Below are 10,807 nucleotides of genomic sequence, written 5' to 3'. Positions count from 1 at the left end.
GAGATTATGTACTTACGCGCTTGGGTGAGTTAAGAGGCTAAAAACAGACCAAACACATTTCCCCCAAACATTTCATGAGATAGGTTTAGATGACATATGATCTATCAGCTCTCACGTATCAACAAAATAAACCTGTACAGTTCATTTAGCTGTGGAATTTCTGAATGTTTACTTTCTGATTTCTCCTGATACAAACAGAAAAAGAGGAGAGAAGGGGAAGTTTTATTACTCGCACTTTCTTTAATGAACTGTTTTATATAGCTCTTTTACTTTGTCCAAGTATCCAGGCCAGAGATTTGATCTGTCCAGTAAAACAACACACCACTTGTTCACGTTATACATGGGTATATTTTTAGTTCAGGTTATTTTTACATTATTTTTAGATATAATCACTCAACTAGAGGAGAATGCAAATGACACATAATTTCTATTAGAAATGTCAGTTTTCATTGTATACATGTTCATCTGCAATTTGTTATCTCAATAAAAATTACATAGACATCTGGCATATATAAGTGCACTTTTATACAGTTAGTCAAACATGGCATTTTAGAATAGAATTGCATTGCATAATTTTGCTGTAAATAAAATTATTGCAATTACACTGTCATATAGGCTATTGTTTCCTAAAACATGATTCACTCTGAAGAGATGATTTTGCACATCATGCAGTCAAACCTGCAGTTTTTCTGTGGTATATTGTATCTGCCCTGCTGTGGCCAGTGCTGCTCTTTTATCCACAGTTCCGCTCTTCTCTGGATTAAATGCCTGTTCTTTGTCTTTCAGGTTTGACAGTGAAAAATATATACATGAATAGTACATTTGTGTATGTCAGCCAGTTGTTGAAACTTTCATGTGTGGGATGTGTGTTTGTCTCTGTGAAAGCCTGTACTTGTGCCTTGTGTGTTTTCTGATCGTGCTGTATAAAGTTAGAACTTCAGTGTTATGTGCTCTTAGTCATAACAAATTCCAATACTGTCATCATTTCATGCATGCATAAAATAAGAATAAATGGTAATTTATGCAATTACTGGAAGATCAGCACCGAAATGTTTTTCAGTAAATTTAAAATACGCCAAAATGTAATTTTAAGACCTATAAATATTGTGAAAATATTTAGCACAAAATATGCTTGTTTTTAGAGTGTGGCGCAGAAATCGGTATTTTTTGACTCAGAAGCTATTTTGTGGGAGAAACAAAAAGAGCGTTTGCCTGGAAAATGAAGCGACCCAAGTCCAAAGGATCCAAAATACGCGACTGCATTTGAAGGTGCCAACAAATACACGAGGACATGTGGATTTTGAAGAAGTCTTGTTGGAAACGGGGAAAACTTATTTAGGTTCTTTAAAATAACGTTTAACATGTTAAAAAAAAAACATTTAACAGAGCTTACGTTAGCACATAAGTAGCATCTATATTTATTTATATAGTTCTAGAGTTTTATTTATATATAGAGTTTTACCACGCGGACGAAAAGTTATTATTTCAATTAAGGAATAAAGTAAAATGAAGTGTATTTTATTTATTGAGGAAAAATAATTATGGGAACAGCATATTATAGCCTACCATACTATTCCATTTGTGTTAAAAATTATTGAAGATAAAATTATGTAATCTCATATTTATACAGATGTATTAAAAAATCATACCTCAACTTGTCTGTGAGATTTAAAATTTGCGCAGATGTAGGATATTTATAATTTAGCTTTATTCTTCATGGTCTTAAATTTAGCTTGGAACGGGCAAATTAATAAGGGCAAATAATAGCCCTAAAACATTTTTAAAACGCTTTTAAAAATATAACAAATAAACTAATTTCATGTATAGGCCTAGGCTATAGTTTCCTTTTTTATTTAAAATCTTTATATTCGTTCTTCTAAATAGGATAAACATATGCTAATCATTGCTATTTGCTATACTGACCCATGCGATTTTTATTTTAAAAACAATATTTTATATCAATTTTATTACATTTCCACTTGAGATATTTCTCAAAAAAATGCTGTCAGTTGACGGCAAATATACATGTGATGGAAAGAATAAGCAAGTCTTAAACTACAATATTTAATCAGATCACCTACATTTAAGAGTTACCAACCGCCAGTCTACTGAGAGTAGGCCTATAAGCTATTATCATTCTTGGCTCTGACCAAATAGTGTCTGATGAGGAACTCGAAACTTAAGGTTAAATATTTGGCTGTAGAGTTCAGGGAGCTTTTGCAGCTTTTTCGAGGAAGAAGAAAAGTAAGACAGCTTCGACAACTTAAAAAAAACACTATTCAATAAAGTTTACTCATTGAGCACTGCACAAGTAGGCCACACTTTGTGTACGTTGATGAAAAAGCATAGAGGCGTAAACCCCTAAGTTCAATAAACCTCTGTGCCAGCAAAAGTACAATTAATGTAAATTAGCCATTCTGAAACGTTATTCCTTGTTACGGCATTTCAAAAGAATCTGATTTTTGCAGACATGCATAAATCGTAAGTTACCTAGCCCATAAAATACAGCTCGTTTTCCTATGGGCCTACTTGACTGTCAGTTTATTTATGTTCTGAAATGCCCAAGGCGTCTTGTAACCCTTTAAAATGAGAGTAAGGTGGCGCGTAAGGACACTGCAGTTGACTGAGCACTAATGACTTAAAATAGATTAAACGCAAATTCAAGTGATAGCCTACTGGCAACACGATCTCATGTCAAAGGATGTAACGACGTTTGTTCACTTTAACATATTCCCAAAGTGAAATAATTTTTAAATAATGATTTTTCTTATTGTAAAGTTAGATGCTAATGCCCAAAGTGATATCCACACAAAACAGACGCACACGCGCACAAAACAGATTTGATTGATATAGGCCTATTGTTTATCTTGGAAACAGGTTTGGCACTACTCTCCAATCAGGTTATGAAGTTATTGGAACATGTAATGTTTGTTTTGTCATAACCGGTTTAACATTCTTAGCCTTGAATCACTATATGGGTTAATGACAAATAAGGATCTCTTGGGTTATAATTGTTTTTTTGAAGTTTAAGACAAGTGTACTAAGGTCTTATGTTGATTTCATACATTTTTATACCAATTTCTTTTTGAAAAAAATTATAAAGTGGGCTAACCATCAAGTCAAACGTAGTCTACTAAAATAGCTACTTTACTTGAACACTGAATACACTTAAATGTATTGAAAAAAAAAGTTTTAAAACATTTTTCAAGATTTTAATTTTCTTTATTTCTTTTTGGGTCATGTATCTCAATTAGTATTTTTAGGATTAGGTTCCATCTGACCTGAACAGAGATGAATGACATGATCGTCATAGCCTATATGCATGGATGCATGCATTCAATCCATTTAGCATGAATTGCATTTTAATAGGCTATATTTATTAGTAACTTTGTTGATCCGGACCAAAATGAGGGTTACGTCACTGACCCATATATAATGTAGCCTATACATATATACTGTATAAACTACGCCATCAAGTGCAGTTCTTCTAAACGAGTGGCTCCAGTGCACACACACACACACACACGTCACCCCCCGTATTTCATCAATTCCTTCTCCGCGAGGACTGTAAGATGTGTGTATGGAGCTCAGAACACCGTCTGTGTTGCTATTCGTGTTGTAAGAAACAAAAGAACAGACGAGGCATTGATTCCTCTCTGTACACAAGGACATCTATGCGCGCTTCATGTGCAATGCTGCAAAGCTATGAGACCGACAATTCAGCACTGTAAATTAAAGATACACGACCAAAACAACAGCCAGCGCCTCCAGCCAGTGCACTCTCTGCAGCAAGCCGTGCATTACTGTAAAATATTTTGTCCTTCTGTACCTTTCGGATTGGACGAGGCTCGAAGACTTTGCGTGGGACGTTTTGTATTTGGTCAGTGTCCGGGTTTATTCCTCCCATCCGAAGAGCACGGATTACTTCTTTGCGAAGATAAATGGATACGGAGTTATAAAAGCAGCCGACAAGATGACCAAGCGTTGAACAGCAGAACTACAAAAGCCTCTAAGCTGTAACTTTTTTAGGGGGAGGTTGGCTGTTTCGCTTCGAAATGGTACGTTAACAAATCAGTTTCATCATTTTTGTGTCGTTGCTCCAAAAGACGAGGGAGATCACGAGTTGTGCACTCTTAAAGTCAAATTTGATGTAATCATCAACACACAGGCGCCGTGTTTCGGTTTCCCCCCTGCTTCCTCGTTACCAGCCGGTTACTCCTTTTCTCGCTGGTTTTCGGCCAAACGTACGGTTTTGTGGGAAAGGCTTACAAATGCTGGCGTATTATTCTCGCTATTGAGACGCGCAATGATTAAGATAGCTACCAAGCGATTTGGCTTTTCTCCCGTAATGAAAGTTATTAGTTTTGTGACAGCCGAAGAAAAAAAGGTGTGTGCGTGCGTGTGTTATCCACGGGACTCTGAAGGCCAAGTTGAAGTTTAAAGCCAGTAGACGCAGATGCCCAGCAGTAGAGTTTGCTCAGCAGAAAATGGCCGCAGGCTCGCCGGCATGAATTTGACATCTACACCGACAGAGGCGCTCCCTCCCCGGCAGAAGGCTCAGATCGTGTGTTGTAGTCACAACCGGGAGTTCGGCATCATAACCGGTTTAACATTCTTAGCCTTGAATCACTATATGGGTTAATGACAAATAAGGATCTCTTGGGTTATAATTGTTTTTTTGAAGTTTAAGACAAGTGTACTAAGGTCTTATGTTGATTTCATACATTTTTATACCAATTTCTTTTTGAAAAAAATTATAAAGTGGGCTAACCATCAAGTCAAACGTAGTCTACTAAAATAGCTACTTTACTTGAACACTGAATACACTTAAATGTATTGAAAAAAAAAGTTTTAAAACATTTTTCAAGATTTTAATTTTCTTTATTTCTTTTTGGGTCATGTATCTCAATTAGTATTTTTAGGATTAGGTTCCATCTGACCTGAACAGAGATGAATGACATGATCGTCATAGCCTATATGCATGGATGCATGCATTCAATCCATTTAGCATGAATTGCATTTTAATAGGCTATATTTATTAGTAACTTTGTTGATCCGGACCAAAATGAGGGTTACGTCACTGACCCATATATAATGTAGCCTATACATATATACTGTATAAACTACGCCATCAAGTGCAGTTCTTCTAAACGAGTGGCTCCAGTGCACACACACACACACACACGTCACCCCCCGTATTTCATCAATTCCTTCTCCGCGAGGACTGTAAGATGTGTGTATGGAGCTCAGAACACCGTCTGTGTTGCTATTCGTGTTGTAAGAAACAAAAGAACAGACGAGGCATTGATTCCTCTCTGTACACAAGGACATCTATGCGCGCTTCATGTGCAATGCTGCAAAGCTATGAGACCGACAATTCAGCACTGTAAATTAAAGATACACGACCAAAACAACAGCCAGCGCCTCCAGCCAGTGCACTCTCTGCAGCAAGCCGTGCATTACTGTAAAATATTTTGTCCTTCTGTACCTTTCGGATTGGACGAGGCTCGAAGACTTTGCGTGGGACGTTTTGTATTTGGTCAGTGTCCGGGTTTATTCCTCCCATCCGAAGAGCACGGATTACTTCTTTGCGAAGATAAATGGATACGGAGTTATAAAAGCAGCCGACAAGATGACCAAGCGTTGAACAGCAGAACTACAAAAGCCTCTAAGCTGTAACTTTTTTAGGGGGAGGTTGGCTGTTTCGCTTCGAAATGGTACGTTAACAAATCAGTTTCATCATTTTTGTGTCGTTGCTCCAAAAGACGAGGGAGATCACGAGTTGTGCACTCTTAAAGTCAAATTTGATGTAATCATCAACACACAGGCGCCGTGTTTCGGTTTCCCCCCTGCTTCCTCGTTACCAGCCGGTTACTCCTTTTCTCGCTGGTTTTCGGCCAAACGTACGGTTTTGTGGGAAAGGCTTACAAATGCTGGCGTATTATTCTCGCTATTGAGACGCGCAATGATTAAGATAGCTACCAAGCGATTTGGCTTTTCTCCCGTAATGAAAGTTATTAGTTTTGTGACAGCCGAAGAAAAAAAGGTGTGTGCGTGCGTGTGTTATCCACGGGACTCTGAAGGCCAAGTTGAAGTTTAAAGCCAGTAGACGCAGATGCCCAGCAGTAGAGTTTGCTCAGCAGTAAATGGCCGCAGGCTCGCCGGCATGAATTTGACATCTACACCGACAGAGGCGCTCCCTCCCCGGCAGAAGGCTCAGATCGTGTGTTGTAGTCACAACCGGGAGTTCGGCATTGTTTCAAAAAGTGCTACAAACTGTAGTTACTTGTCACTTTCGAGTAGCAGTAGCAAACTTAATCTATAAATAAAACAAAGTAAACGGGCTTCACGAGCCTTTTAGCCAAGAAAGCTTGATACTTGATACTATGTAGCCTACTATAACTTCCATGTTTTCTTGAGCATTCTTGTATTTAATTTTGAGTAGCCTAGGCTATGTAAATACGATGCTACATGGATTTCAGCATTATGTTATGTATTAAAATACCATGATATGACATCTGACAAATGTTACTGCCACATTACCTTTTTTTTTCTAAGAGTAAGAAAAGGATCGTCTGCCCTTTAAGGGAAGACATTCAACAACGGGCTTAATAGCTATCTTAGTCACTGTTGTTGCCATACAATTTGCGCTTATATTAACAACTAATTATGATAATCTTATATAGGCTACTAAGATTTGTCCTCTGCGGGGATATTTTCAGTTTAGGTACTTTAAGGAAGACTTTCCCTCCTCTTGTCTCTTTACGTTAAATTCGTAAAACAAGTTCAAACTTTTAAAATTGTTCTATGTTTAGGGCTATATTGATACTGTATGTTCATGTGTATTGTAGCTACAACTTATTTAAATCTTTCTCTCTTTTTTAATAATATGCTAATATGTGGCCGTTTCAGAACAAATTAAGGATAAATACTTGTAATTATGGATATGGCTGTTTCTTTAATTATTGGCAAAATTATGACATTTTGAGACATCGGTGTGTCAGCAGTGAGCTCTCTCCCTGGCCATAGTTCACACCACAGTGCCTTCAGTGCATATTCAAGAGAACTAACAGGTGTTGTTTACACTGTTCGTTTTAATAGCCTGCCTGGTTTTACACTTTAATTTAAGTCAATTGACGCCTAGTTTATTTGATTCCCGTGTGGTCACTCCAACAGTGAAACTTGATTTCTACAAGGGGTTACAGGTAAAAAAAAAAAAATCCACAAGAATAGTTTTAGGGAAGCTACCACTCACCATCCGCTGTCAGTTAGTGATTATGGTTACCGAGGCGCGTTATTTTCTTGCAGTGACTTTATAAAAGCTTCTGATCGGCAACATATGCAATAGCAGAGAAAATAGCCTCAGTAAAAAAAAGCAGTAATTTAAGTAACTGACAGACAAGTCATTCCCTCGTTTACTTGAAACATCTTCTATATGTACAGTTGTAAAGGTGCATAAGCCTTATCAGGCACTGGCTATAGTATTTTTACGCGGGCTGATTTTTTTTTATCCACTCAACTTACATGAAGCGATAAGCCTTTGTCATGAATGGACGCGTGCATGTGCGCTCTCTGTGACGCAATGTCCGCGCGAGCTTGGCTCTAATCGCTACTTTAGCGGTGCGTGTTGCAGTAAAATTGTTTGGAATACGCGCGCGGGTGAAGCGCGCAGAACGTCTCTGCGTACGAACTGTAGCAGCGCCAGAGGGAAGAGCGGTGCGTGCGCACTGGCGAACAGGGGAGAAAGTCGTTTGCCACTTTGTTTCGCACCATATGAGTATCAGAAACCGAGGCAAATAACTTTTTTTTGTTAATTTCACGGATTTAACGGATGCCCCTGGACATCGGAAACCAGAGTTAGCCTCCCTTGCTCCTTCAAGTAGGCTACTTTCTTTGGGATGGGCTATTTTCATAACGTCATTTCATTCCTCCCTCTTTTTCATTTTCTCTTTCTTTGATTCTTTCTCCCACCATTTCCTAAATGGAACAGATTGCAGCACCCCACGCGTTTTCCTGCCTGCAAAGTGTGGTTTCAAACGTGTACAGAGTTTGCGCGTTCTCTTTTGCCGGGCGTCTCTTGATTTAACGGATTCGAAGTGGAAGTCAGAAGTGGCGGCGGTGGAAGTGTTAATCATGATGAGGCTTACCATGATTAACGTTGAAAAATGATCCTCTAACTTGTCGGTGTTTTGCCACATTTCAAGTCACGCTCTCGCCTTTCAACATGATGTATTCTCCTCTCTGTCTAACTCAGGTAAAGTGCTTGTTTGTCTTTCTGAACGAATTGCTCCTGATCCGCGACGAGATTTCAGTTCATAAAGGGCGGGCTGAGAACTCTGCTTCTCTTTGCCTATTTAACATCCATTCATACAACACCAAGCCGTATCCTCAAGTGAATATTAGTTTATTGGATTGTTACGATTTCTGTTATTTACCTTTTACAATGTAAACACAAAGTCGAAAATCAATTAGACGAGGTAATTTGAGTCGCTGTTTATCGTTGTATTTAAGATGGAGTTTGTGTGCAGTAGATATTTGAGTGCATAAACAGTTTTAAGTGCAGTTTTAATCATAAACTAGAGAAGAAAGTTACATCGTCATAGTTAAGGTAAAGTACAACTTTTATTATTTTATATTATAGACTTCACTTTTGTGTATTTTTTATCTGGAGTGGATTAAAAATGTATAAGTTTAGCCTATGTGCACATATATACCAGGACTAGTTCAGTTCATGCGTAGCGTCATAAGAGTGCATTAGTAGTGTTTATATTCTGTGTCAAGACTGTTAAAACTTTGACCGTTTAATTGGTTACAAAATATATAAATCTTTAAGAGAGATTTAGGATGTTATCTATACAAACCGGACTTTATTACTGTGGTTTCAGCTCTTGTGCGCTTTTTACGTTTTCAATTGATAGGATATAGCAAAAATATGGTTACTGAAATATGTTTTAGTCTGTTCAATTTTAGACAGCCAGTCAAAAGTGATAAAAAGCATTCTGGAAAGAATAATATTGACTTGCCAGACATCTGCCTTTTGCCTGTAATTTATCACAATTTATTTGAATCCCATTTTTCTTGTGATGGCTGAATCAGTTAGAAAATATTTTAGGATTTTATGCCCTGTGATAGTGCCTAGGCTTTAAGTAAAGGTGATAGTATTTTAAAAGTATTTTTGTCAGCAGTCTGAATTGAGGCAGGTACAGAGGGTTTTTAAGGTCACTTTACTGTCTCAAATTGCCTTGCTGTATATTGACATGAGTCACTAGGATTTTAGATGGCTAATGATTGCTTTGACCTTGGCTTTGATGAGAAAAGTTTGAAACTTTGAAATTACTGCAAAAGTAAATAATTTTACTTCGGTTTGTTTTAAATTTCACATCGTTTTAGTAAGGGCACTCCCCTGATTAACCAATGTCCACTTTTTATCTTATAAACGTACATAATAATATAATAATAATAATAATTAAAATATAAAACTACAACTTAAAAATTGTTGCAAGTTCGCAATTGTAGATAATAAAGATGATTTTGTGAGGAGAAAAAGTTTTTGTTCTCTGCTCGGTAAGAAAGTTGTTCCATATGCTTGATTCGGAAAAACGCCCATACTGACAGACATAATGACAATCTATTATGCCTGTCAATTTGACACAGAAAATATGTAAATAACAGCTATTTTTGTAAAGGTCAAACTTTTTGCAGGCAGTTTTATCTTGTGGTATAATGAAGTTCGTTGTTCAAATCAAACTTTATTTGAATAACTGCCTGGAAAACCTTTAGGATTCGGGCTTTTAAGTCCCACAAATATGTATTGTACTTTTCAGGTCTTAGTGAATGTATTCAAACAGGCAACAGTACAAATACACGCCTCACCCTCCAGCGCTTAAATTTATTATTAAATAAATAAGATGGGGCTATGTTTCAGTGTTCACTGTGTTTTTTGTTTTTTTATAACAGTTTCAGTCTTTTGTTCAGAGGGTCTTCAGTCTTATAATTGTTTCAGTCTTTTGATTAGTAAACTCATTAAATACTGTGTAAACATGAAATAACCATAGTCCACTTTTGGAGTTGTGTAACTTTACCAAATTTAGTTTTAGTCAATTATAAAGGTAAACTATCATGCTTAGCTGAAAAATGTGAAATCCTAAAACTTATTAAACAATAGTGTGCTCCACCTGAACATTTATAAGTCACATTTGATCTACAGGTTGCGATAAATATTTAGAAATGGAATAATCTCCGCTGCATTACAGATCTGGGTTGTGTAAGCCGTACTGTGAGCCAGCAGTGTGGAGGCCTTTGGTTTTCTCTGTAACCGCTCGGCATGTCCACTGCCTCTTTGGGCTCACTGTTGTTGCTGATAGGATAATGTAATGTAGCAGCCTGCAGCGTTCGAGGGAGAGTGCGCAGCATGCACAGAGGTTCTGGCCGTAGTCTTGAGTGAGTGTGTTGGGCTGAGAGAGAGAGCGAGAGGGACAGATGAGGCGTGTGCCAGACTCCACCGCAGTCCCGCTGGCAGCCGGAAGGGCCTTTCGCTCGCAGCTTCGCTGTGCACAGGCGCTTCACAAAACAGTTTTTAAGCTCAGAGCCTGTTCCGTATGCTGTCATTATAGCAATTATGTCTGCAGTGAGCAGCGACCGCCTCAAACTTTAGAGCTGGTGGGAAAAAATAAAATTTTTTTGACATGCACTTTTGACGTTTGGTTTTTATTTTTAGTTTGTTTTACTTTTCTGATTCTAGATTCTATATATAATGTGTGCTTAAACATTGTGCACAGTATTTCTCTCCTTATTTATATACAAATAC

General features: G+C 37.6%; 1 protein-coding gene across 5 annotated transcripts in view; it reads left to right on the top strand.

Annotated features, from left to right (window-relative positions):
- The first annotated feature begins 5,018 nt into the window (after positions 1 to 5,018).
- Positions 5,019 to 10,807, top strand: part of LOC107731220 (nuclear factor 1 C-type) — a 125,396-nt gene continuing 119,607 nt past the window's right edge. For 3 of the 5 annotated variants that reach the window (XM_016542243.1, XM_016542241.1, XM_016542242.1), the window contains exon 1: positions 7,888 to 8,254. In XM_016542243.1, coding sequence (XP_016397729.1) covers positions 8,225 to 8,254 — 30 coding nt within the window. In that variant the 5' untranslated portion in view covers positions 7,888 to 8,224. The other 2 variants (XM_016542239.1, XM_016542240.1) reach the window with 2 other exon arrangements.

Source organism: Sinocyclocheilus rhinocerous, unplaced genomic scaffold, assembly GCF_001515625.1.
Source record: "Sinocyclocheilus rhinocerous isolate Xijiao unplaced genomic scaffold, SAMN03320098_v1.1 scaffold1600, whole genome shotgun sequence".
Classification (NCBI taxonomy): domain Eukaryota; kingdom Metazoa; phylum Chordata; class Actinopteri; order Cypriniformes; family Cyprinidae; genus Sinocyclocheilus; species Sinocyclocheilus rhinocerous.
Note: the sequence above shows the minus strand (reverse complement) of the source record. Positions and strands in the feature narration are given on the sequence as shown.